This window comes from Mandrillus leucophaeus, unplaced genomic scaffold, assembly GCF_000951045.1.
Source record: "Mandrillus leucophaeus isolate KB7577 unplaced genomic scaffold, Mleu.le_1.0 Scaffold1102, whole genome shotgun sequence".
Lineage (NCBI taxonomy): Eukaryota > Metazoa > Chordata > Mammalia > Primates > Cercopithecidae > Mandrillus > Mandrillus leucophaeus.
Window position 1 is genome coordinate 153,755 of NW_012099233.1, and position 27,668 is coordinate 181,422.

Sequence of the window (27,668 nt, forward strand, 5' to 3'; positions counted from 1 at the left end):
AGCCCACAAAAACCATGATAATAAATGATTATTGTTGTCTGAAGCCATTTAGGGTAACAGGTTTTGTGGCAATAGATAATATATGCAGTTTGAATGCTTGCTTTGCTCCTTAGTAGCTCTGTGACCCCAGAAAATGACACACAATTCCCTCGCTTTTAGAGTTGTCCTTCACACCAGAGCTAATGGTTGTGAGATGCCTAACACTCCTGGTTGCTCTCTTAAGTGATCTCATTTATTTGCTTTTCTGCTCACTGGTCATCTTCCCATGTCAAGAAGGTACAACCCTTGAAAGCCATCTTACTCCCCATTTTGCCTCCATGCCAAGCAAAGCACCTGACACAGCAACTCACCATCAACACTTGTTGAAGATAACCCAACTAATGTAGCAACCAAGTGCACACAAAATGCTCTCCACTGGTAGACAACCAACAGGAGGGCAGGGAGGCAACAGGCTAAGTCAGGGAAAAGCATGGGACATGGAAGCCTGCAGGCAGTCTACATTCCAGGACATTCCAAAGTCAGAAAGTGATCTGAACCCTACCCTGATTAAGGCAGGGCTGGAAACGCAAAGCATGCCTCACAGAGCCCAGGGAGCAAGTCCTCCCAGAACTGCCAAGTGGTAGCCTCTCCACCTGGCAACACATCTCCTTTGCGCCTCTTGGGGTACAATTATACATTAATTAAATATCATTGAGTGTGTGTGTGTGTATATAAATATGTGTGTGTGTGTGTGTATATATCTCATTGTAATTATATATAATTAATACCTTAATAATTAGTATTAGTGCTAATCAATAGCACCTTTCTCCCTGAAAAGGCACTTTCAAAAATGAATACATGAAATCTGATTGTAGATGAGCATTGACAGATGTACATTTGCAACTGATCTTAATCATCAGGAACATTAACTGTGAACTCAAACAAGCAGTTATCTCAAAATTGTTTTTCTTATTAGTAGGAGGCCTGTATGAAAAACAGTGCTATCATGTTTTAAATTTGGCCAGTAAAAATCTTACAAGTTCTCTTCTAAGTACCTTTATAATATCCTCAATCTCACTCCTTCCCATCCCTTTGTACTGGGCACTCTGCTAGTCCCACCATCTGGCTTGAGACTCCTGCACTCCTGCTAGCAGTGTCTGGCTCACCTTTGGCCCCAGTAGAACTGTTCACCCTTTGTTTATAATTTATAGCCCACCTAAGTGCAATCCAAGTTTGAGATGATAATTTGGGTCTTTTAGGTTCTACCCATGGCTATTCTATAGCTCCTGCTACTGTTTCTTTTCTTTCTTTCTTTTTTTTTTTTTGAGATGGAGTTTCACTCTGTCACCCAGGCTGGAGAGCAGTGGCACAAACTCACTGCAACCTCTGTCTCCTGGGTTCAAGCAATTATCTGCCTCAGCCTCTGGAGCAGCTGGGATTACAGGCGCCCACCATCATGCCCAGCTAATTTCTGTATTTTTAGTAGAGACAGGGTTTCACTATCTCGGCCAGGCTTGTCTTGAACTCCTGACCTCGTGATCCACCCATCTCAGCCTCCCAAAGTGCTGGGATTACAGGCGTGAGCCACCGCGCCCAGCCTCCTGCTGTTGTTCTGATGCCAACTATTCATTTTCCACACTGCAGGCTTATCTACTCCATTGGCTTCTTCTCTTTTCCTAGAGGATATTCCACTGTGGGAAGAAGAGAGACTCAAATTAAGTCCAACTGGTCCCAGGTGGATAATCACAGTGGAACGTTTTTCAAGTACTAGTCTAAGATTCACCACCCCATGCTTTAGTGGAAGTTCAGAAATTGGCACTTAACAGGTCAATGAATGACAGGGCCCATCCAACCCTTGCAGCTGTCTTACAAAAATCTGAGAATCATTTTAAAAATCAGTGCCAAAGTAAAAGAAAAGTTGAGCTTCAAAAAAGCACTCTCCAAGACGACACAAAAAAATGTTTAAAGTCTCAGGCAAGTGTTTTGGCCCTTGTCCATTCAAAATTTTTTTCATTTTGATAGCAAATTATTTCCAAAATGCTGAGAGTTCCTAGACAAAGATGTTTAAGGTTGGAAGCACTCAGTGGCCATCTCATCCATTACCTTCCAGCAATCATCATTCTTTTACTGTTCTTAGTTCCTGGGAAGGAGCGTCCCTAGAGGGGACGCTTGGGCACTTGCTCCAGGCTCCCAATTCATGCCCACTACTGTCGAGGAACTCATTAAACAGCAGGGACAGAGGCTAACATTCACGCAACATATACCATGGCCCAAGGGCTATCCTAGGCACCTGAATGCACAATGTATATAGTATTTGTACCCAACATATGGAGAAATGTATATTATTGTTATTCTCACTTTTATAGATGAGGACATGGGGAATAGAGACTAAGAAAATGTTTGCATGTGGTTGGATCTGATGCCCTGGCAGTCTGACTCCAGAGCCCACACTTTTAACCAGTAGTATCCTCACTCACTAATCTCAGACTTAATCATGTCCTGCTTTATTCTGCTAAGCCCTCAATGGATCAATAAAACACCTCTTTTCACCCTCTGCTTCAGTGCCTTTTCATGAACTTGGAGTCCTCTGAGCCTTCCTTCTTGGATTGAAGCCCATTCTGTTCACAGGAAGAGTGCAAGGTGCCGAGTCACACTGTTCACTGGTTTATTGAGATTCGGGGAGATCTTTCCCCAAGAGACACCACAGTGTGAAAGGGACGCCACCTCCCGCCCCGTAGGTCCATCTGTCTATCCCAACAGTCAAGGGTGCCTTCCTTTAGTCAGAATTCTCATCAACTATCCACAGGAAGCAGCTCTCCAAACCTGCCCCCACTTATTTTTCCTTAATTCCCCTCAAAAAAAACACAAAACAAAAGGGAGCAGTCTTGGGAGAAGATGATTATGAGTGTAGACTGAGGGTGGTACATGAATGCAATGGAGATGGGGGGAGTCTGAGCAGAAACGGAGATTCTGCGATGAGGAGAGGGTGTGGATGGCCCCACCAGACATGAATTGGGGAAAAGTGCGTAACAATGTGCAGGGTAGGGTGCATATGGCTCTGTTAGAAGAATACCATGATTTAAGGGAAGAAAGTACACAAGGTACATGGAGGGTACAAGGGAAAGTACATGGATGTGTGCAAACAGGAAAGACATGACTCAGCATGCTAGACAAATTGCACATGCCTACCCAAACACGCTCAAGGGCAGACCCATAACCGTGAGTGGGGCACACGTAGCTGTGAATGCAGGGCGCCTGAGAGCACATGTGACTGAACATGAAGAGAGCACATGGGAAAAACGCGGTGCACACGAGCATGTTCAGTGGGCACACGCAGGAGAGGGGAGGATGCATGTGTGCTGAGCGTGAGTGCACAAAGAGCAGAGGCAAGGAGCATGTGAGCCTTGGCGAAAAGAATGAGCCCCCAAAGGAAGCAAAATTCAGGGGGAGACAAATGTGAGAAAGTGTGGAAGGGCAAGTAAGATAGAGACTATGACAGTGGAGAAAAGGAGAGGCCCCTTTGGGGTGGAAAGAGCACTTGTGGGGAGACCTCTGCTGGACAGGAACAGAGCACAAAGGCAGAGGAGCTGCAGGGGTTGCCGTGGTAACTAGAAGAGGGTGTTGCATGGGAAGAGAAAGATGCAGTGAGGCTGCTGAGGAGGCAGCGCGTGAGCAGTGAGCAGCTTCAAGCCAGGTACAAACTAAATTGTGAAGAGGTGATACAAAATTACATGAAGCAGTAAGAGAGAAAAAGGTCTGTTTCCCAGAGGTATGAGAGACCCAAATCAGCCCAGGACTCACAGGGGGACATGTATTTACAAGAGATGAGATTGGATAGCATGTTCTTCCCAGCTGGGGATGGGGACCCCCTGCTTCCTGAGTCCCCTGCCCTTCCCCATCTCCCTTTCCCGCCCCCTACTGGCCTGTCCTCCCTCACCCTGCCCTCACTTATAAAGCAAATGCACTCGACTCCCATCACAGCTAAGCCGGTCGGGGGGCTCAGGGGGTCCCCTGGGCAGGCCCCCAGAGGGGTCTGGGGGTGTCGGCGGGTGGCGCCGGGAGCGGAGCTGCTGCCGAGACTGGAGTTGATGGCGCAGTTCAGAGACACGTTCCTCTTTCTGGAGGAAGAAGCACAATTGGGAGAGCAGGGGAAGAGGAGGTGATGAAGGGGTGGGGAGGAGGGAAAGAGAGGAAGGGCACAGAAAAATGTAGGGGGGAGGACATAGGGTAAGTGGACAGAAGAAATTAAAAGGAGAAATAAAAATAGAACAAGAAAAGCCAGAGAACATAATGGGGATACCAATAAAAAAATGAGATCAGGAAAATAAGAGAGAATTTAAAAACAAAAGGAAAAAGTGCGGAAGGAGAGAAAAGTCAGTGCACAGAGCTTCCAATAAATCAGAGAGATTTGTGTCAACCCAGTTGGAACGTCCCTCTCTTTGGCATTGCACCAGCCCCTAATGACAGCCTGGGGCACAGTGAACGCCTGCCCAGGTCCTTTATGCTGGGGCTGCATGCGACACCCAGCTGCTGTGAGTGTTGACTACTAGAGGCTCACTGCTGCCTCTCTTCAGTTGCCACCCACAGCCAACAGCCATCCTCTTGCCTTAAGGAGGCTGAGTCAACCACATAGCTCCCACTCCAGAGCCCCTCCACCTGTCAGGCCAACACTGGATTTTGCCTGAGACAGAATTTTGCTCAGCCTTTTCCCCTCCCCTATCCTGCTCCACTCACTCGTTACCGGTTGTTCTCCTAAGGACCCTCCCTCCATGAACCAAGAACATCTGACTCTGTACCTCAGGCTTGGCTTCAGACAACCCGAGCTAAGACACAAGCCTCCTGGACCCCACCACTCCAACACCCGCCCCCGACACCCACCCCCGCACCTCAGCAATGATCTTTTCCAGTTCGCGGTTCTCCTTCTCCAACAGCCGGGACTTCTCCTCCTCGTTGTTGTTGGTCGATGACCCTGTCTTCATGGTGTCCTGCGCCTCCGACTGCCATTCCCCTCGGGTGATCAGCCTGCGCATCTAGGGGCAAATGTTTGGGTGTGGGGTGGCCCAGCAGTGACTGTACTAGTGAATGGCTGATGGAAAGTTGGAGGTGGAAAGAATGCTAAGAGAGTTGGGCCCAAACAAGGAGAGGAGTGAAAGGAGGGTGAATGGAAGGGCAGAGGAACTCAGTACTGTAGGAAGGAGGGAGGGAGGGAACATGGGACTAAAGAGGGTGAGAGAAAAAATAGAACCTCACCTTGGGCACAAAGAGCACAACAAGAGTAATATAGGAAGAGAAAACTATGGCAAGAGAGGCAAAGGCAAAGGCTGCATCCTGCTGGCTGGACAGAATCATGGTGACAGGAGCGGTGATGAGGCACAGGACCTAGAGGGAAAGACACATTGAGGGAGTCTCAGGTCTGCAGGCTCAGACAAGATCCAGAGTTTACTTCCCATGGGAGGGAGCCTATGCAGTTTCCTGGTGAACTTTCCCTTTGAAAAGGATCCAAATTCAGGATCATCCTGAAATACAGATTGAGAAAAATCTCAAACTGTCCCAAACCAGTTTTCACTCTTGGTTGACCACTCCCCTCAAGGCAGGAACTCCCAGGATCTCTATGCACACATTCCAGGTCCTCCAGAATCGGTCCCTGGTAGGAAATGTCAACAGAGTCCAGTTCATCAACCACAGACAAGCAATTTAACTTCTCTGTGTTTTTGTTTCCTCACCTATAAAGTAGGGATACTAATATCTACTTCATTGGGTAGCTGTAAGATTAATGATACAATGTCTACAGTGAGCTTAGTAAACTGTAAAGTGCTTTGTAAACCTGAAGAATTAACAAACTTTTTAAGACTCCTAAGCAACAGATCCCAGATCTAGCATTGATTCTTCCTAGTCCATCACATCTGGGCTGTGGTGGTCAACCCACAGGGTCAATGCCAGGGGGTCAATGCTCACGGCCACATTGTAGATAGCCATGCCTACAGCCCGGTGGTCATTGATCTTCTCAGTGGACACACTCTTGGTCTCATAAGCAAGGAAGATTCCCAGCAGCAGCAGCAGTCCCTTGTAACCATAGAAAATGCCTAGAATGGCAGGAGAGAGTCACTTGAGCAACAAGGACCACAACGCTCCTCACTCAATCCCCGTCCCCTCTCTGCCCTTCACCTACTCTGCAATGGAAAGGGGGCCCTCCTCTCCAATCCAGCCCCTCTGACCTAGCAAACCTCACCCTGTATCCCCCACCCGCTATGTCCACCCAACTTGCCCAGACCTCATCACTTTTTCCTGGGATTCACACAGGAAGGCAATGGTGGCGAGCTGCTGTCAGTCAGGCAAGAGCTTGCTGAATATCTAGAAATAGGCCAGTCTGGGCCACACAGGCCTCACCCTTACCCTCCAGTGGGGAAGGTGGTTTTCCAGGCAGAGGGTAGGTTTGCCATTTGTGACCATGAATCGAACAATGTTAATAAGGCCGAGGGGGATCTAGAAGATAACGTCGGGTCTGGCGGTGGATTACCCTCACTTGTCCCTCTGCTGAACACAAGTTCTTCATCTGTGCTTTGGGCCCTAAGCTCCTCATAGCAAAGGAGCAACTCTCCCCTATTCTCAGAAAAGATTAGTGCAATAACAAAGAGTAGGGTGTTCAAACTGGGTTGAGACGCTCTCTACCTCCTCTTCCAAAGACCCCTCTCCCTCCAAGCCCTCTGCCCTTGCCTTCCCTCCTGTCTTTGTGCATCCCTGCCCTCCTTTGCCCACATCCCACACACCAAGCCATGTATTCATCTTCCTGGAGCTGCAATGCTCCAGCTGGGGCAGAATAGAGACGTCAATATCTTCCTTTGGTTCTTCCTTGGCAAATGTCTAGGGGAGAAACAAGGTTACAAGAAAGATGGTTGCCAGCCTCCCCTCCTCTCCTCAATACTTCTCTGGCTTCCAGCTGTTCTCCTATGAGACCCTCAATGCTGATGCCAAATCTCACTCCAGGCCTGAGAATGTTTTCCTGAACCCTTGCAGGTGCTTGTTCCCCACTTTCCCTGATGCCTGGAAGTTCTACACACCCTTCCCAGATCCCCACCCCTTCCTTTCTTCAGTTATCTGGAGGAATCTTTCTTTCTTCAGAATCTGGAGGCCTATGAGGGGCTCCTTCTAGGAAGGAAAGGAAGAGCTTCCGATATGAGGAAGGCACTCTCACCAAGTAGCTTCATCCCTCAAGACCACACACAACCCCGGGCCCTGATGGCCACTGAGCCCTGCTCATTCTCCTGACCACAGCACCTCCTCTCCAGCGGTACCTCAATAGTTCGATGCAAAGGATCCACAATCTGCCAGATGGCGAGAGTGAGGACATCCATGCCCACCAGCAGGCCCACTGTGGCATACAGCTTCCAGGGTTCCAGAGTCTGGATAAATATGTGGGGAGAACAGGCACATCAGGCAAAAATGCTCTGTGCCCCAGGAGCCAAGGATCTGGGGGCTAAGGATTGGGCAGCAACTCACCTTTCTCCACTCCTTCTTTTCTTCCTTCTTTGTGAAGACCGTGTGGACCCACCAAATCTTGGTGAACATGGAGCCATAGCCCAGACTAAAGCCCAGGCCCAGGAGCCAGAGGCGGGCCTAGAAAAGAAGAGAGGGCACAGGCAGAATAGGGTAGGCTAGTAGCAGGGACTTCAGTAAGGATGGGCAGAACCCTAAGGGAGTGTGGGCAGGGAGCACATGGTGACACAGGGAGGATGGGAAAATGTTAACAGGACGGGGAGCGGCAGGGAGAGGGCAGTCTCCCCACCTTGAACAGTTCCTCCCATCCACCCTCTACTTCCACACCACCAAGGTGATCTTGCTAAAACCTCCTGGCTTTAGTGGCCAAAAACCTCCAACCACTCCCCAGTATCTATAAGTTACAGCCTGAACACTTCTGGATGTGACACAGAACCTTCACAACATGCTCCCACCCACCTGTCCAGCTAGGCTCATCTCCCAGCCCTGCATCTACCCCACGCTCCAGCCATGCTGAACTACCCACTTTCTCTTCATCTACTCTCTTTCAAGTATTTTCTAGCCACACAATGCTCCCTATGCCCCTGAAGTAGCCTTCCCCTATTTCTCTAGCTGATAAAATCCTATTTGTCCTTCAGTATTCAAATGCACCTCCTCACGGAGGTCCACCCAATCACACCAACAGTGAGCTGCATTCCCTTCTTTGCCCCCAAAGCACTCTGTGCAGATCTCTACTCTGGAACCTCTCCTACTGCACTGCAGCTAATTGTCTGCTTCTCCAGCTGCACTCTGGCCTCACTGGGAACAGAGGATTCCTGATGAACTGCATGTGCATGTGCATGGAAATGCCATGTGCACAGATGTATGATCAGGACAGCACAGAGCAGAGGAAAAAGAGAGACCAAGGACAGGAAGGCAGATCAGGAGAAAAGAGTGGGTGTTTCCACCAGTGCAACAGAGAACCACTCAACTATCACTGTTGAAGCTAGCCTCTCCCCACAGCACTAGAACCTTCCATGTACCAACAGTCCCAGAGCCCCTCCTCCCTGTGTGGCAGTGGTCCCTTCCCCCCAACTCTCTCTGCTGTCTGTTTTGATCTCTGCTTCCATCCTTCCAAACCCAATAGAGGCTCCCAAGGGAGGTCCACAGTTCTGATTCTCAGCCCCCACACCACAGACAAGCAACCATTGTTCAGGAGACCTTTGAGCAAATCCCCTTCCTTTGCCTTCAATGGCTCCCTCTTCTCTGCAAGGCCTGCCATGGCAACCTTGGAACTGACAAGTGAACTACAGAATGAAAATGGCCTGCAGGCACAGAAAGAAGGGACAGAGCCAAACAGAGACCAGAGGGGTGATGCTAGAAGGAAAGAACAGGGACAAGAGTCAGGGAAAGCTGAGGAGGAAAGGCAGAGAACCATAAATCATGGAAGGCGCTCCTGAGACGGGTGGGAGAGCCACATTCTGTGAGGAATTTGCCCACCACCTCCTCACCTGGCAGACGAAAGGGAACTGGTTCCTCCCAATGTGGTAACCATCCAGCCCCAGGGGGAAGACAGCAGCTAATGCCAGTGAGCAGCCCACAGCAGTCAGGTTGTTCAGGTTGGGCTGTGAGTTCTGGATATAACTAGGGCAGAGGTGGAGAGGGTGACAGGGAGAGATAATTACCCCTCTTCTCCAGGGAGGCTGAGCTCTCCAAATACCATGCAACGGCATGACCCTAATTTCAGGGCCAGGGGCTAAAGGAAGACAGGATTGGAGAAGACAGTGGAGCCTTGAGAGGCAAAGCAATGCAGTCATGGGGCTGAAGATGGAGTTGCAGAGGGCTTCCCAAGCACAGGATCCCACTAGAATACAGGCTATCTATGTAGAGTCCAAGACTGTGAGACCTGGCCCCAAAGGTTGTTTTTTTCTCTTCTTTTCTTTTTCCTTCCAGTTAGCTACTTTGGAGTAGGAGTGGGGGTTATATCTGGTTTCCCTGTTTTCATTCTTAACAAGTCAGAATGAAAAACTCCATGATACATGGCCAGGCGAGTTACACAGGTTTCATTCTCATCCTGTCCAGGAACATGATCAGTATTTCAGAGAGGCAGACAAGGAAAACGTCAGAAGAGAAACTTACCGGACATGTGAGTTGTAGATGTTAAAGGACAGACAGACAACAGCTAGGACAATGCCCAGGCTGGAGAGAACCGAGACGGAGATAAAGAGTTTCTGTGACAGGAAGCGGAATGTCTTGATGACCAGGGTCTGGTCAGCTGGGGGGGACCCTCCTGCATGGCACAGGGGAGGAGGAGGGGAAGGGAAAAGAGAAGGGAAGGAGGACAAAGGAATGAAGACGGGATAGGAGAAAAGGGCAAAGAACTAGATTGCTGACAGACTTTAGTCATTGGCTGGGGACATGAGGCCCTAACTGCACTGAACAGAGGTTACCGCAGGCAGAATGCTCAGTGCCACTGGGGCCGTTAGGAAGCAACCAGAAACGAGATGAGAAGATGGAGTGAATGGTCTGTCCATAGGTTGGGAAATGCTGAGGCATGTCACCAAAGTTGTAGTCTTTGTTTTTGTTTGTTCTTTAAGTTTTTCTGTCTTTCTTACAGCAAAGGAAAATGGTAAGAGAAAGAAGGGGATAACTAAAAAATGTTATAAGGTCTCTTATAACCCAAATCAAAGTTTCAAACGACAATTATTGAATCATAAAGCTAAAAAGGCCTTGAAGTATCTAGTGTGGACACCTAATCTTAAGACAAAAAAAAAAAAAGGAAAACTAATCTGAAATTTTAATCCTGGCAGGGTGACATTCCCAAAGATGTTTTCCAGTTATTATTACAGGTTCAAATTTGTCAGAGTTCACCAAAAAAACTAATTTCAATTTGCTTAGTTTTTTTTTTTTTTTTTAAGAATAATTTAGGCCATGCAGCATTTATAGCAACCCAGAACACTGTCCTAAATTCAAATTGTAAAAAAAAAAAAGGGCAAAACTCCAGCAGTGCTGGGAATGACTAGATTTCCACTGGGCAGGGCAGATGGCAGCCGTCTTCAATGGCTGGGCCTCCCCTTCATTCTCAAGGAGCCTTTCTTTTATCAGTAGGTCCCTCCTTTTGTCCCCCTTCAGTTTCTCTCCCATGTCCTATCATTAAGGCCAAGTACACAAAGAATAACTGCTTACTTTCCCTCTTTAAAAAGTATATTTTGAGGGATGAAGTACTACCTATTAGGTACAGTGTACATTATTTGGGTAACAGGCGCACTAAATGCCCAGACTTCACCACTATGCAATATATTCATGTAACACAACTGCATGTGTACCTCTAAAATTACATAAAAATAGGAAAATTTTTTAAAATGCATATAAAAATAACAAGCACATTTTGGCAGATGACAATTACATGAGGTTTTCCCTCCTCCTCCAGAGATTAAGCAACCGTTAAACTAAAGAGACAGACAAAGAGACAGCTCTGGGCTTGAAGTAGCTGGTTCAAATATATCAAGACACCAGGACATCTGGGAAACCCAAATGGAGTTTCCATTTCCCGCCCTCTGCCCACCCCCTGCCTCTAATCCCCAGTTACCCCAGCAATGTACTATTAAAAATAGTATAACCACCGCCTATTCCCTCTCCAAATACACCAGTCTCCCCTACCCACGCCTTAGGGGTTGTATTCACTCTCACTTAACCCTTTCTCCTAGCCCAGCTGCCAGCCACATACCAACCTAATAGTCTCCACCATTCCATCCTCACTCAAAGGCATGACTTTTTCCCTTGATTGTCCAGAGGGGCTGAAGGAAAATACAAACAAGATCCACTCACCAATCCACTTATCTGTTTTGGACCAGGAAAGATCATCCTTCGTGCTGTCATAGTAGCCAATCTTCTTGTAGCTGCCACCTGGGCAGATGACAATAAAAGGAGTGACCACAGGGAGCCAAAGAGCTGATCCTAGGCATTTTCAACTTCCCACTTCCCTAGAGCTTTGCATGGCTGTATCTGATTTTATTTTCACCTGAGGCCCTAAAGGACGCTTGGAAGGACCTACGAGTCACTTGAATCAGCAACATGACTTAAAAGCAATATAAGGTGGTTCCCAAGGCAACTCAAATAAATAAGAATATCTATGTTTAAAAGTCTTCAGTGAGGAGGCTCCACAACATGTCTGCCACCTATTCCATTCCTCACACCTCTCTCTGCGAGATGTCTCTCACTTTGATTTTGGCTTCTAAAGCTTTACACATATTTCTGCTTATTCTTCCTCTCATGATGGGCAGGCTCTATTTTCCCAGTGGCTTTCATTTTAATTTTAGAACATTCTCTTCCGTTGGCTTAGGTTTTAATTCCTTGGATAAGTTATATCTGCCTCTTAAAGCGCCATTGAGTAAAATTTGGTCACTTCTAAGATTTCTGTTCTAGAATTGTTTCCGTTACCATAACTTTTCCTTCAAAAGCCAACTCACACTCCTTTCACCATGGCTGAAGTCCACTTCCTCTTGTCCTGGATACAAAGAGGAGCTGAGAGGATGTGGAGGTGGGGAGAAAGGAAGAAAGAAACTTTTCACAGGAGGCCAAGAAATAGCTCTCCCTGTCTCTTATACACATCTAGATGTGTATAAGAGACAGATGTGGAGGTGGGGAGAAAGGAAGAAAGAAACTTTTCACAGGAGGCCAAGAAATAGCTCTCTTGGCCATGCCGTAAAAGACAGAGCTGGGTGGAGCAGAAAAATTAACTCCTAAAAGTTCTGCAAATACCTAAGTGTGCTAAGTTTCAAGAAAATACAGTCTACAAAAGCCAAGCTATACACACTGAAGATAAATTAGAAATGATAGTTTACACAGCAAGGAAATTTGGCGTATTCCCTTAAAAAAAAGTAGCAGTTCTCCTAGATTCAGCTTTCTTGAGTCTAACTGACAGGTCATCAACCTCTCAACCCAAGCCACTCAAGGGGAAATTTGTGAAATGAATGGAAGCCACTGGGAAAGAGAGTAGCTGTTTTTAATTTACACGCCTCTTTTCTTTTCTTTTTTCTTTGAGACAGAGTCTCACTCTATCACCCAGGCCGGAGTCCAGTGGCATGATCTCGGCTCACTGCAACCTCTGCCTCCTGGGTTCAAGTGATTCTCCTGCCTCAGTCTCCCATGTAGCTGGGACTACAGGCGCCTGGCACCACACCCAGCTAATTTTTTTTTTTTTTTTTGTATTTTTGGTAGAGACAGGGTTTCACCATGCTGGTCAGGTTGGTCTCAAACTCCTGACCTCATGATCTGCCCGCCTTGGCCTCCCAAAAGTGCTGGGATTACAGGGGTGAGCCACCACACCCAGCCTACACACTTCTTTTTGAGGGCAAAACCAGTGCAACTCAAAGACATCAATCTTCTTGTAGCTAAGCTTTTTATTATTATTATTTACAAGCTTGATGAACAGGGTTAAAAGAGAAGGGCAGAAGTGGGGAGATGCCAGGGCAATCTTGTGATGTCTGTGATATTCTTCCCCAGGTGGCATCCCAGCCCAGCCCCAGCCGGGCCCCCATGTCCAGTCCCCTCCTGCCCCAGTACTCACCCTGCAGCTGCTCGATAAGCGTCCATGCCATCCGAGAGCCACTGGCATCAAACACCACATGGCCCTGAGGGAAGGAACATGTGGAGGAAGGCAAAGGGGATAAAAGCAGGAGTGAAAGAGAACATCAGGGACTCTTTAAATCCTTCTGTTTTTGATGTAATTGAGCCTCTGAATGAATGCTATTTATGGCATTTGCCTGCATATAGGACATACCCCAGATGCCCATACCCTAGATTTTAGAAACATTATTCTTTGGAGAAGGAGCTTCACTCATGAGATTTGAATGGGAAAAAATCCCCAGACAGAACACCAGCAGGTTTCTGGTTGTGTGGCCTAAGCAAGTCAGCAAATCTCTCTGGAAACTAATCTTTTCATTTTAAAACGAATAAGAAGATGACCTTTCAGACTGTTTTGTCTTTCAAAATCCTACAATTCTCATCTGACTCATGAATACTCGGACTAGTTTGAAAAGAAATGAGGGGAGGGGTTTAAAAAAATGGAATACATCCTTTTTTTCCCTCTAGTCTTTGATGGGTTTTTCGAATTTGAAGATCCCTACTTCTCTGGTCGGAGACTGATTATTGCAAAGAAGTAACTAAGAAAAACAGAGAATGCATGTTTGTAGAAGGTGCTTCTCGGGAGTCTCTCTTGAGATTGGGAAGACAGGGGAGTATGAAGGAAGTTGTTGTAACTCACAGAGACACCCTCAAAGGACGAGGAGTTCATTGCCCGGTAGATTTGGTCGGTAATGGTCTGGTTGTTGTAGTTGAAGTCCTCCAGGCGCACGCCAGAACGGCCGCCTCCTCCAGATGTCTTGTTCAGGGCCAATGCCAAGGCCCAGATGGCATCATAGGCCAGCGGTGCCTCCTGGAAACCTCCTGTCTCCTCAGGGTGTCTTTTCAGTCGCTTGGTTAGTTTCTCCACAAATTCCTGGGATGTCTTGGGAGGAAAAAATCATGAGGAAAGAACTGAAATGTGTGTGGGTGTGGGGGAAGGGGTGCAATCCAATTCTGGCTCAAACACTTCTACTTGAATGGATGGTTTGTGTTACTGTTGTCAGATTGGGCATATGTACATTCAAAATCTTTAACTATACCCATGTGTCTGCCTTAGATCGGAAGCTACTAGACTAGAGCAGGGATTAGCTGTGTCCGATGGTCTTAGTGTGTATAGCTGCTAACTCAGAACTGCAAACAGAGAAGTTTGACAAATAAACACTCTGGATAATGAGTGGCAAAGGATGGAAGGTAGAGCTAGAGTAAAGGGGGAGACATGGATATTCCAATGAAGAGTCGTGACATTGATGTTCTCTGATCCTTCTGACTTTCTTCATAGAGTTAACCCAGGATCTAACAGCTCCTACAATTCTGAAAGATTCTAGAAAAGGTGATAGCACAGTCTTCTCACTCTGCTTGCCAACCAGGAGGAATTTTCTTCAGCGTGCTAACTTCTTGCCATTCTTGTGTGCTTTCAGTTCACTTCCTCTTAGAGGGCTTTCGGAAGACTGAAAACTACAGAAATATCCTTCACATTTTTGAAGTCCATTACTCAATCCTACCCACACCCCTCCTAACACTCAACCTTCTTTTTCCAAGAAAGCTAAAAAGAATTATAGTTCCTTTAACTCTCTCATGAACTGGGTCAAGAGACCGGACTTCATATACCTTGCAGTAACCTTGTTTGGCTAAATAACTGTAGGTAAATTATTTAACGTCTTGGAACTACATTCTACGTACTGGAGAAGATCACATCATTCCTTCCTTACCTCACAGAAACCATACAAGGAAAAGCTTAGCAACTACTTCTTGGGAAACCACAAGTAACACACAGGGGACCATACAAATAATTGTTTGGGTTTGGAATGTATTAACACATACACTAATGAAAGAATAAATAGATGAATGAAGAACAAATAAATAACTTTGTTCCTCATGCCTTGCTCACTTTTTCTCCAACTTTCTAGAGAGATGGAGAAGTGAGATATGCAAAGGGCACAGGCAGTGTAGAGCAGTGGCTACTACATTGGGATTTGAAGCAGCCTGGGCTTTGAAGATGCCTGGGTTCTACCCTTGGGTAGAATGGGCCTGGGTTCTACCCTTGAGGACAAGATCAAATCCCATCCCTTTCTTAATCATCAGCATCTAGCACTGTGCCCCCATAATGAAGTAACAATAAATGTCCACTGGATAAGGCCAGTGAAAATACTATGTAAAGTATTTAACAGTACATATACACATCATTATACATTTGTCCAAACCCACAGAATATATAACACCAAGGGTGAACTCTAATGTAAACTATGGACTTTGGGTGATTATGATGTATCAATGTCGGTTCATCAGCTGTAACAAGTGTACCACTCTAGTGGAGGATGTTGATAATGTGGAAGGCTAAGTATGTGAGGAGTATATGGGAAGTCTCTGTACCTTCATCTCAATTCTGCTGTGAAACTAAAACTGCTCTTTAAAAAAAAAAAAAAAAATGCCAGGCACAGTGGCTCATGCCTGTAATCCTAGCACTTTGGGAGGCCGAGGTGGGCAGACTGCCTGAGCTCAGCAGTTCAAGACCAGCTGGGCAACATGGTGAAACCCCATCTCTACCAAAATACAAAAAATTAGCTGGGTATGGTGGTGTGCACTTGTAGTCCCAAAAATGAGGGCTGAGGCGAGAGAATCACTTCAATTTGGGAGGTGGAGGTTACAGTGAGCTGAGATGATTCCACCGCACTCCAGCCCGGGCAACAGAGCAAGGCTCTGTCTTTAAAAAAAAAAAAAAAAATTTCTTTTTTTTAAAAAGGCTTTATAAAAAACAAGTCAGGCTGGGCACAGTGGCTCGGTGGCTCATGCTTGTAATCCCAGCACTTTGGGCGGTAAGGCAGGTGGATCACCTGAGGTCAGGAATTCCAGAGAGCCTGGCCAACCTGGTGAAACCCCGTCTCTACTAAAAATACAAAAATTAGCAGGGTGTGTTGGTGGGCTCCCGTAATCCCAGCTACTTGGGAGGCTGAGGTAGGAGAATTGTTTGAACTCAAAAAGCAGAGGTTGCAGTGAGTGGAGATCACGCCAATTGCACTCCAGCCTGGGCAACACAGCGAGACTCTATCTCAAAAAAAAAAAATTAGCCAGACTTGGCTGGGTGCAGTGGCTCACACCTGTAATCCCAGCACTTCAGGAGGCCGAGGAGAGAATCACAAGGTTAGGTGTTCAAGACCAACCTGACCAACATGGTGAAACCCCATCTTTACCAAAAATACAAAAAAAATTAGCTGGGCATGGTGGTGTGCACCTATAATCGCAGCTATTCAGAAGGCTGAGGCAGCGGAATCGCTTGAACCCAGGAGGCAGAGGTTGCAGTGAGCTGAGATTGCACCATTGCACTCCAGCCTAGGCAACAGAGCAAGACTCCATCTCAACCAAAAAAAAAAAAAAAAAAAAATTAGCCAGACTTGGTGGCATATGCCAGTGATCCCAGCTTACTTAGGAGGGGCTGAGGTGGATGGATGGCTTGAGCCCAGGAGGTCAAGACTGCAGTGATTGCACCACTGCACTCCTGCCTGGGCAACAGGCAACAAAAAAAATAAAAATACAAGTCTGTTGGATAGATAAAGGGATGAATTCATATTCTAATCATTTTACCTGCTATGAAATCTCAAACAAGCTATTAAACCTCACTAGTTGGTTATTCAGCTTTAAAATGAGAATAATACTATCTAAAATAGTGTGAAATGAAATTAGAACATGTATAAAAATGCTGGGTATAAAGTAACATTTTTTCTATGTGAATTTCCTTGACTTTCAACCTCATCTTTGTTACTGATACTCAGTTCTATAATTTCAGCCAAATATTTCAAGTCCATATTTCTTTTCTTTTTTTTCTTCTTTCTTTCTCTCTCTCTCTTTTTTTTTTTTTTTTTTTTGAGATGGAGTCTTGCTCTGTTGCCAGGCTGGAGTGCAGTGGTGTGATCTTGGCTCACTGCAACCTCTTGGTTTCAACAGATTCTTGTGCCTTAGCCTCCCAAGTAGCTGGGATTACAAGCACGCAACACCACACCCAGCTGATTTGTGTATTTTTAGCAGATACAGGGTTTCACCATGTTAGCCAGGCTGGTCTTGAACTCCTGACCTTGTGATCCGCCTGCGTCAGCCTCCCAAAGTACTGGGATTATAGGCGTGAGCCACCGCGCCTGGCCTCAAGTCCATATTTCTAACTGACTCTGAGGCATTTATAAATGTATGATGAATAATCTCAAAATCAAAATATCCAAGACGAAGCCATTTTTCCTTACTCCCAAACAGTTCCCAGTAAACGAGACTGAAGCCTTGGAATCACATTAGACCCTTTCAAATCACTGAGTCCTTTTAACTCTTTTGTTGAAATGCTTCATTGATATCGAACCCTCCTTACACAGGATAATGATGGTGATGATGATGACGATGATGATGATGATGATGATGGCTAACATTTACAGTACTTAGTATGTATCAAGCATTTTCCTAGGGAACCTATATCACCTTATTTAATCTTCAAACAATCCAATGAGGTGTTATTATCCCCATTTTAGAGATAAGAAAACTGAGGCAGAGAAGAGTTACATAACTTGCCTGAAAAAAATTATACTGCTAGTGAGTAGCAGAGCTAATCCATACTTTTACCAGCCACACTACACAGTCTCTGTACGTGAGACTGCCTCTCTCCAAGAGCACCTGCACAAATAGCGGCTAGGCTAATACTTTGAGCAGTCCTTAGTTTCAAATTGAAAGATTGGTCTATTCAATCTTCAGTTCAACGTAAATACGGCATAAAAAAAAAATCACCCAGATGGAAAGGGATTAATCTGCTCAGCATGATGCGGTCCCCTGCCCAGGTCGTCATACTCTGTGCTCACGCCAGGTCACTACCACAAACGCGCCTAACCACTGGGGGCACCATTGCTCCTGCCACCCCAAGAGTAGAGAAGAGTAGAATGCTTCTCCCTTGAGTCAGTAAAGATACAGTTACAGATTGTCAAACAGAAACTCTATTCTGCAGCTTAAGGAAATCTGAACAATAAAGACCCCTCAACCCATAGCAATTAGTTAACCAGCCAAGTGCAAATCCTCGTCTGGCTCTCAAGAATGAATGCTTGACAGTGGGCTAGAATGTGTATGTTGAGGTAGCTTTTTAGTTTGTATTGGTCCTAGGTCTGATGGGATCTCTACCCCAATCAGGATTTATTTCCTCACAATCTAATCTCCAGGATGCCACCTCCCACATTCCCCTCTATCCCACAGCTACATTTCTCTAAAACCACCTTAACCTACTCTCCAATTCCACATATGGCCCCTAAAGATGTTTTCTCTAAACTAGGGTTTCTCACTCTCTGCACTATTTATTAACATTTTGAGCAAGATAATTCTTTGTTGTCAGGGGCTGTGCTTTGTAGGATGTTTAGAATCATCTTTGGCTTCAACACATTAGATATCAGGAGCATGTATCCCTCCCCATCCCCTACCCTCAACTGTAACAACCAAAAATGCCTCCAGATAGTGTAGCCTCTGGTTGAAAACCACTACCCCAACTAATAGTTCTCAAGGTGTGATCCCCAGACCAGTAGCATCAGCATCCCCAGGAACTTGCTAGAAATATCAGTTCTCAGGCCCTAGCCCAGATCTACTGAATCAGAATTTCCAGGGGAAGGGCCTGGTAACCTGTATACTACCTTTCCAGGTGGTTCTGACAGACGTTAAAGTTTGAGAACTACTGATCTAAATGTAAGGCCATCCTTAGGGAATAAAAGCAACTCTGCTTCTTTTCTAAGTCTCCGTGGCTCCGGCCCCCTAAATCCAACCCTTGCTTTGATCCACTTCTGTTGGTGCTGTTTGATTCATCTATAATCTCTCCTGCTCCTAACCTGTTGTCAAGACTGCTTCTATCCTCTTCAGAAAATATTGGCTTCCCCACTGGCATTTTAGGCTGGTCCCACTGGAAGCCCTACGGACTCTATCTTTCTCTAGAGACAAAAAGCCAGAAAGGGACCTTCCAAGTCTTCCTGCCCCAACGCTCAGGTGTCCCTTTATGTTCCTAACCAACTCTCTGTTCTCTCTCTCTCTTTTTGTTTAGAGTTGGGGGTCTCACTATGTCGCCCAGGCTGGTCTTGAACTCCTGGGCTCCAGTGATCTTTCTGCCTTGGCTTCCCTAGGTGCTGGGATTACAGGTGTGAGCCACCAGACCCAGCCAAATCCCTGTTTTCTGTCAGCCTCCTCTAGCTCCCTGCTATAAGACAGAATCAATGATCGGCGGGTCCTGGGCTCAGGGCACCAACAAGCCTTTCTGGCTTTGGTAGCCAGTTCCAATGCTTTTCCAGGTTTTAGGGATGACTCACCTCTTGGGTACTCTACGGGAAAGTGATCTTCCAAAATGTTTTCATTGTATTTTTCAACTAACATACCTTAAAACATAGAGTCCACTTAGAATGTCCCAAAACAGTGTGTATGACCAGAGTCCATGTGGCAGCAGATCTTTCATCACAACACACCACCAGAGTCAACTTCCTAAATCTTATTTCTCCTTTGCTCAGAAACTGCCAGTAGCTAAAAAGTGTTAGCAGATAAAAGTACAAACTTTTTAGTCAGGCTTTATAGTTTTCCATGGGAAGTGATGAGGCAGAGCAGTCTGGAGTCAGATTTAACTAGGATTCAACTCCAGCTGGACTGCTGAGTAGCTGCATGACCTGAGACAAGTTATTAAACCACTCTGAGTCTCATTTTCCTGGTCTACAAAATGTAAATAATAAGTCCATATCAGAGTATTGCTGTTAGGATCCCTGAAATCATGAATCTAAGCTCCACATAAATGCCACTGTTAGTAAAACTTTTTAAATTAAGCTATTTGGGGGCTTTACAACCATTAACTCACCCCTAGCATGTTCTCCAAAGCAGGTACACACTTGGTATAATAAGTAGACACACAGGTGGACGTATCGAGCTTATCCCAAATTCCTGTACTCTTTACAATGTAGTGCTGAGCAACAAAGAAGCCTCTTCCCCTACGCCCACGCCCACACTCACTTCTGCCCCTCAGCTGCAGGACTGCCCCAGCCCTCCCAAATCAGAGAACGCGCCTGCTCGCTCCAAGTCTGTCATTAACCAGCTGTCTGGGGCTAAATGATTTCAAAAGCCCCTTCTCCATATAAAATTCTAAAAAAAGAATCATTAAAAAAAGCAACAGGATCCAAGCTAATTGCATATCAATCATGAGTGAATATTAAGCAACTCTAAAGTACTAACGTAAATCACCAAGAAAATAAAATGCAATCCTGCCCAGACACAGCGCTCCTGTAAAGGTGTGCTTGCGTATACAGCATCCATATTATCATTAACGTCGGTTCCTCCTCTGACTTCTCACCAACTGCTCCTCGTCTCCATGGTAACAGCCCTTCCACTCATTAGGAACCTACTGAACATACAACTCTATCATTTTTTTTTTTTTTTCTTTCTCCTACCCAAGGAAGTCAGAGCAAAGGTAGGATCCACAGGAAACATAATGCAGACAAGTCCAGGGTGGGCACAGTGCCCTCTTCTCCTTTATATCCAAATTCCACACCCTCTCCCTGGCACCCTCTCCCCTGCAAGCCTCCCTCAGTCCCCTCCACCCTCCCAGATGCCAGCCTGCAAGTCCCCACATTCTCACCATGTTGGAAATGCTGCGGGTGTTGGCAGGATTCAGCATGACAATCTCAGTGGTGATGTGGCCCTCCACGGCCTCAGTCATCTCATCTACTGTGCAGTTGATAGAAGGGTCGTAGATCTTGAACCAATTGTCAGCATACCACCCAATGAGGAACCAGACATACTTCTTCCCAAAGAGACGCTCCTTGTACACCTGAATACAGAGGAGGATGGCTGGGTTTTTGTTTGCCCGTTTGTTTGTTTTTGTCTTATCTCACTTGACACTATTTAGCCTCTTGGGAATCAGGGAAGAACGGTAGAACTAAAAAGAGAAATCTGCAAGTATTGGGGATGGTAGGAAAGGCTGACAATTCCTCCTTCTAAGTTACTCCCCAGCCCCTGTATTTCTGAGTGGCCTTTTCCAGTCAGTCAGGACAGATGGAATTCATAGGCTTCTCGGGAAACACAAAGCAGTAGAAAAACGAGATCTGAAGAAAGTATCATGTGTGTGCAGACAAGGGATGCAGTCAGAGCCAACAGACAGAGACATCCTATGAATCGTCACCTCAGATCATATGCTATCAACTCAGGCACAGATGCCGAAAGGAGGCCCCACAAGAAAACCAAGGAGAATTCCCACCCAGTGCCCCTCCCTCTTCAGATCCAACTCCACCTCACAAAAAACTTTCCGGGCTTCAGTCTCATAGAAAAGTCCCACGATGATTCGGGCATCCTGGCGCTACAGAACAGAGAGAGAAACAGCTCCTCAGGGACGTCTGGGAATGCCTGAGGGGCTAAGCCAGGCATCTTCGCAGCTTTGATTTCCCATCCCAAAGTGCTTAGTGCAGGGTAACGCTCAATGTATAGTGGATAAATGTCAATTGGAAGATGGAGCTAAACTTCCCCAGGAGATGCTATTGCCTCAGGGAATCAAAACCTGCCCCTGCCTGGCTTTCCTCTCCAACCAGCCACTGTCCCCTAGCTTGGTCCCTCTGTAAACAGAGCCCACCACTTCTGGCCATCTGACCTTCAGGTTTTTGACAGGCACAGCCGGATCTGAGAAGAAACTCTGGCGGAAAGTAATCTCAATTCCAGCCTCCTTCACTCGTTCCTCCAGGTCGTCCAGAGTCTTGGGTGGGAATGAAAAACAAGTTGGAAAAACACAGGTGCATGAGGGAATAAAGACCAGAGAGGTTAACTGGGGATTTCAGAGCAATACTCAGACAGAGCAAAGAAACAGCCATTCTGAACCTTCCTTCAACAGCTTCTGTCCCTGGAGTGAGGAGTTCAGGAAGGCGTCTGGTCTTAGGATATGACTTCCAAGTGGGAAGGTGAATGATGAGCCTCTGCTGAGGCTCCGTGTGGGGGAAGCCACTCCATTCACCCACTCCTACCACTGAAGGCAAAGATGGGGGAAGAAAACATAGAGGAACCAGGAAAAGACAAGGCGAGGACTAGGACAGACAGCATGATGTCAACCTCAAGAGGCAAGTGGGCAGACAGACAAAGAATGGTCTGAATCAGAGCGAAAGTGGGGGAGGATTAAAGGGCCACTGAACACAGTGGATAGAAGACCCAAAGAATAGAATAAAAGGAAGGGAGCAGACTGCCTTCTTCAGATGTAGAGCCTGTATTTCCTCTCTACCTCCCCAAATCTCCCTCACCCCACTCAACCTTTCCTTGTCTGTTGGCTTCTCTCTCTTAGTGCCAACTACCAGACCCATGCAGCTGTCCGTCTGCCCCTCTCTCTCCTCTCCCCCATTCTCTTCTCTCTCTCTCTCTCTCTCTCTTTCTCCTCTCCCTCTCTCCCCTGTAATCCACTAGCTCCATCCCCTGTTCCCATTCGCACCCACCCACCACCCCCCTTGAGAGCCTCTGGAATCTGCTGCCTTCCTGGATTCCTATCTCATCTTCCCTCCCATCTCTTGCCTCCACTTTGGATTGAACCTACTTTAACAGAACTGAGTCATTCGGGGTCTGTCTGTCGGGAACAGGGCATTAAACAGGGGAAAAAAATCATAAAATCATAAAGACAAAGAGGATCCCAAAAACTCAACTCATTCTTTCCCCTGGCTACAGAAAGAACATGCACTTAATCCACATGAAATGCATTCTCTTTTAATGAAGAATCAAGCTCTCGCCTCTAAAAGTGAATCTGGCATCACATCTCCCTGTGCTGGAATGTGAGCTTATGTCCCTTTAGCCCTTGCCCAACCCCTCCTCACCGAAGTGAAGACCTCAGTGGTCTGCTGGATGGTAGCAATCTTCTTCCAGCCCCACTTTTCAAAGAGTTTCACGCGGGTAGGGTTGTGGAGTGTGGCTGATGGGTGCGTTCGGAAGAAAGTGGGGAAACGCTGCCGGTTTGACAGGGCTGGTGAGCTGGAGCCATAGGAAAGCTGTGGGGCAGGGAGAGTGAGTGCAACAGGGTCTGTTGACTGAGGACACCAAGAGTGGCTAAGAGTTCCTTTAACCCTCTTCCTGTCTTTCAGTTTCTCTACCTTACTCTCTCCAAACCTCCCCACCTCTGGTCTGCCTAAGGAAAAGTGATTCTCAAAGGCCCACGCACCCCTCATAATCGGGATGCTCTTTCACTGATCTAATTTCAATTCCTTCTGAAGAAGGAGGTCAGCTGCAGTACTGTCAGGCCACTGTTGCTAGGAGGCTGCCTAGCTCAGGTCTGCAGAGGACTCTGAATCTTAGAAGCAGGTCCCCCGCAATCTTTTCAATACAAACCCGCAATCACGATCGTCCCTTTAGTAGAGCTCAAAAGGGAATGACTCCCATCTTTTGACCCCCATAGCCCTGCTTACCACAATGAGGTTCCACATCCTAGCAGCCTCAGCCACCAGCGTGGAGACAGAGCTGCAGCCAGGCATAAGGATGATCTTGATAGGGTCGTTGTAGAGCAGCTCATACAGGTACTTGGTGGCTTGGCCTGGATCACACTGAAAGACAAGAGAAGAGATGAGGGCAAGCTCTCCTGGGGCCCCTCCCCTGTCTACAATTCCTACTCTTACCTTTCTCGAACAAATTAGTTCCTTTCTCAATTACTCACTTTCATCATTAATTACCATTTTCTTCTCCTTTCTGGCATCTCTTCCTGTCAAGAGTCTTTTTTCTCCTCTTTCATTAAACTTCCTTCTCTGTCTTCCATTTGGAGCCTTACCCATCACCTCTCCTGCACACCCCTCCTTTGGTATTAATGAATATACCATCTTACCTCCTTTCAGCTCACCCTCAAACCCTTCCCTTTGTCACCAGGCCCTTTACCCCATGTTTCTATGCTCCAAACACCAGTGGGTAGAAAAGAGTCAGTAGGAATATGGTAAACTCTTTCCATGTCCCCAGGCAACTTGCTCAAAGCCATATTATGAAAATTCCTTCCTGGCCTCTGCAAACCCCTTCTCCCCACCTTCCATTTGTTTCCTCCCTCTTCTCTTTTCAGAGCCAGTGGTAAGTAAAGAGAGAACAGGAACAAGACCAGTAGGGGGTCCCGCTCAGTGATCCATCCCTCCTGCTGGGCCCTGACATTTGACAGATCCATTAGAAACAAAGACACTGGGGGGTAGAAGTGGGGAAGAATGTAGGATGAGGAAAGAACAGAGAGAATGAATAGAATGGAACTCTCAAGAAACCAGACAATTTGAGAGGTGCCTTAAAGAGAGGCTTGGAGCTAGGGAAAGTAAACAAGCAGAAAGCTGGAGAAGAAAGGAAGCCTGGGAGGAGGGGAAATGGGGGAGGAAGAGCCAGCCTTGGGTCTCCCACTGCCTGTTCCCCTCCTGCTGATATATGACATTTCAGAAGCTGCTGGAACCTCAGTGCATGTGAAGACAAAATGGCAGCCAGTGGGGAGCCAGGGCAGAGGGGACACAGACAGGGGGCTCAGGGGACTAAGGAGGGTGAAATGTTGCGGGGAGGAGTGGATAAGTAGAAAGGAAATAAAGAAAGCACTCTGGAGCCTGCTTACCTCCCACTGAGGCCTGACATTTGGGACACGGTGGGAAGTTGGAGAAGGGGGAAACAGGGGAAGCTGTTGGAATCTGAAGAACCAGCACTCACTGAGAACTCTGTTGCCCACCCTACCCTCACCCTGGCCAAGGGCAGTGTTCAACAACATTAGAAGGTTTTCTCTTTATGCCTCCCACTAAGGCAACTTTGTGAATCTTTACCATTCTCAGGACCCACCTTCCTGCATTCTCCCCACATCTATTATTCCAGATCCTGCTCCCAGCTTCTCCCACAGCCCCTCGGTGCCCCTCCACTTCTCCTCTAAAGACAGGGTTAACAGGAATAATGAGGACATACAAGAACATATAAGATACATATCAACAGGGCAATGCATGCCCCCCATTTTGTTTCCTGATTTCTTATCTACCTTTTCTTGCAACCCTTTCCCTCTTCCACACACTGTTCATCACTGCAGATTCTCTCCACCACGTGATTCTCTCCCCCTCCCCAATAGACTTCCTTAGTTCTCCTCCCTCTCTTTGCTCTTGCAATGATCTGGATTTGCAGGCAGGAAACCGACTCATTCCAGTTGACACATTCCGGTTCCTCTGCCTTCCCATCCAACCCTGCTTGCTGCCTCTGGTATGTTCTCCTCCAGTTCCCTTCTCCCAGTTCCCGCGTCTGCTCCCCACCACCTCCAGGGAATCACCTGTCATGGTAGATGAGTTTAAGCTCACAGCCAGGCCTCCCCTATCTCCTGTGATCCCCTATCATAAAGCCTGCACCCATCTCTCCCGGTAATTTTCTTCACACTCCACTCCCCATAGCCAGTGATCTCTCTGACCGAGTCTGACCCTCTACCAGATCTGATCCTCTATTTCTCTTCCTGCCTCCCGTCCCCTAATACCTAATTATTTTCCTGTACCCTCCTGCTCTTCCTACAGGCATTCTGGGGTTAGCTTACAGCTCAGGAATTCAGCAAGACAGGATGTCTATTGGTAAAAATACAGATAAATACTTGGGATTCATCCCTGACCAAGGAGCTAAAATCTGTATTTTTAACAAACTCCTCTGGTAGATTCTTATGTACACTGAAGGTTGAGAACCATGAGAAAGTAACAGTCAAAGGGGATTTGAAGTTCTCCAAGCTCCTGACAATTCTTGTGCTCTCTACTCAAGTACCCTACTTTCAACCTCACTTCTGTCCCCTCACACACCTATCACACACACACCTATTTCTAGGTGTATAGTGACGTTCTAAAGAATGAATATAAACCCTTGGACCACCCCAAGGTTGATCTTTGGTAAGATCACCAAATTCTCACCTTTTGTACTCTCTTTCACGCTAACCCAATTCCTTAAGTCTCTGGGGCCCCATGTCAGTAAAGATAAATTTGAGGTCTTAAATTTCCTTCCCTGTGTCACAACCTTTCCCACACTCCCAATTATTCATGTAGGAGAGAGGGGTGGGAAAGGAACCTCATTATAAGCTATCCCCTAATACCCCTGCACACAAATTTGCTTACCTTCTCTCTCCCTCAACTCACCTCCCTATTCCCTAAATCCCATTTCCCTTCTCACATCCTAGAGGCCACAATGCTATAAGGGAAGATTAAGGTCAGGACCCAAGTTCCATAGGGTGCCCCAAGATCTCTCATTATCCCCACCCTACCTCCTTGCCCCTCTTCCCCACTGCCATTCTTTTCTGTTCTCTTCTCCCTATATGCTGATTCTTCTCCATCCTCATGCTATTGTGGGGGCTCCCATGTGGATCCCCAATCCAAATCATTTTCCCAGTGCTTTTGCCCACCTCTTGATCATTAGCCTTCCCCAATCTCCATATGCCATCTATCCCACAGTCTAGGAATGCTCAACAGGGTTGGAAATAGAGAGATGAGAAGGAGTCAGGTAGGGCTCACCACTACCTTGCTGTTTGTTATGATAAATAAACTAGAGCTCTCAAGTCTCTCAAAATTTTCCTCATTCTGTCTCTATTCCTTTCAGCTCCAACCTACGCCAAGATTTTACCTTGTTACCATGGTAAATGTAAACCCCCAATCCAGCTCCCCACCTCTGACATTCCCTCCACCCCCAACCCATTCCAGGGTTAGTTTACTCCCTCAGAGGATCAGTGTCTCCCAATACCTTAAATCCACCACCAGTTTCCCGAAACCCCTACACTTCTGCGAGACTCCCGCAGCGGGGCAGAGGGGTCTGCCTTGCAGCATGCTTAACCATCTTGAACCCCTAGACCCTCATCTTGGACCTCTAGCCCCTGCGACTCTCCCCGAGCTCCTGCACCTCCAGCCCATCTCCTGCCAGTCACACAAGGGAGGGGTCTGCCTCGCAATCCCAGAGACGACTCAGACAGATGGAGGCGCGTGCAGCTGGCTGGCCCCCTGCCCCGCAAGCCCCCACCTCCCACCCACCCCCATGTCCAGGGCTACCTTGCTGTCGTGGTGGATGAGCTTGAGCTCATAGTCCGGCAGGATGTCCCTGCGGCTATTCACGTCCTCCAGCGCCATCTCCACCGCGGGCTGGCAGGCCTGGCCCCCTGGCCAGCCCCCACTCATGGGAAACAGTGCCCCGATGTACACTGCGCGCCGTTCTGAGGAGGGGTGCGGGGGGACCCGTGGGTGAGGCCGCGGAAGATGGGGGGAGTGGGAGGCCCACACCGGAGCCACCCCTGCCGCCATCACAACCAGAAGCGGCAGTGGCCACCCCACCCGCGGAAAAGGGGCCCCTGGCCCCATAGTGTGGGGGGCAGGGGTAGCTGTTGGGGAGCGGAAGGAGCTCAGGGGGGACACTTTTCCCGGGGAGGGCTGCTGAGAGGGTGCCGGGGAGGCGCCTCCATCCCTGGTTTTGTGGGGAGGAGGGGGCGAGGGCCCCGGAGAAGCAGGGAAGGTTGGCTTCCTACAGCCCCCGCGGCTCTCGCCACCGTCGCCGCCACCGCGGACTCTCCTCGCGGACTGACTGACCGACGGAGGGGAGGAGGAGGAGGAGGAGGGAGATGTGGGGCTGGGAGGGGGCTCTGACGTCACGGATGGCGCGCG

At 47.3% G+C, this 27,668-nt stretch overlaps 1 protein-coding gene across 3 annotated transcripts in view; it reads right to left on the reverse strand.

Moving 5' to 3' along the window:
* Nucleotides 1–1,151: 1,151 nt before the first annotated feature.
* The window catches only part of GABBR1 (gamma-aminobutyric acid (GABA) B receptor, 1), a 37,121-nt gene continuing 10,604 nt past the window's right edge, over nt 1,152–27,668 (reverse strand). The window contains exons 6-24 of one of the 3 annotated variants that reach the window (XM_011992257.1): nt 27,063–27,223; nt 23,478–23,612; nt 22,893–23,063; nt 21,695–21,796; nt 21,341–21,406; nt 20,690–20,881; nt 13,718–13,960; nt 13,022–13,085; nt 11,281–11,358; nt 9,592–9,742; nt 8,964–9,096; nt 7,477–7,593; nt 7,272–7,379; nt 6,747–6,840; nt 5,935–6,062; nt 5,230–5,358; nt 4,866–5,009; nt 3,922–4,097; nt 1,152–1,670 (exon numbers count right to left, since the gene is read on the reverse strand). In XM_011992257.1, coding sequence (XP_011847647.1) covers nt 3,924–4,097; nt 4,866–5,009; nt 5,230–5,358; nt 5,935–6,062; nt 6,747–6,840; nt 7,272–7,379; nt 7,477–7,593; nt 8,964–9,096; nt 9,592–9,742; nt 11,281–11,358; nt 13,022–13,085; nt 13,718–13,960; nt 20,690–20,881; nt 21,341–21,406; nt 21,695–21,796; nt 22,893–23,063; nt 23,478–23,612; nt 27,063–27,223 — 2,390 coding nt within the window. In that variant the 3' untranslated portion in view covers nt 1,152–1,670; nt 3,922–3,923. Of the gene's footprint in view, nt 1,671–2,622; nt 4,098–4,865; nt 5,010–5,229; nt 5,359–5,934; nt 6,063–6,746; nt 6,841–7,271; nt 7,380–7,476; nt 7,594–8,963; nt 9,097–9,591; nt 9,743–11,280; nt 11,359–13,021; nt 13,086–13,717; nt 13,961–20,689; nt 20,882–21,340; nt 21,407–21,694; nt 21,797–22,892; nt 23,064–23,477; nt 23,613–27,062; nt 27,224–27,668 lie in introns of those variants that run through there. The other 2 variants (XM_011992250.1, XM_011992264.1) reach the window with 2 other exon arrangements.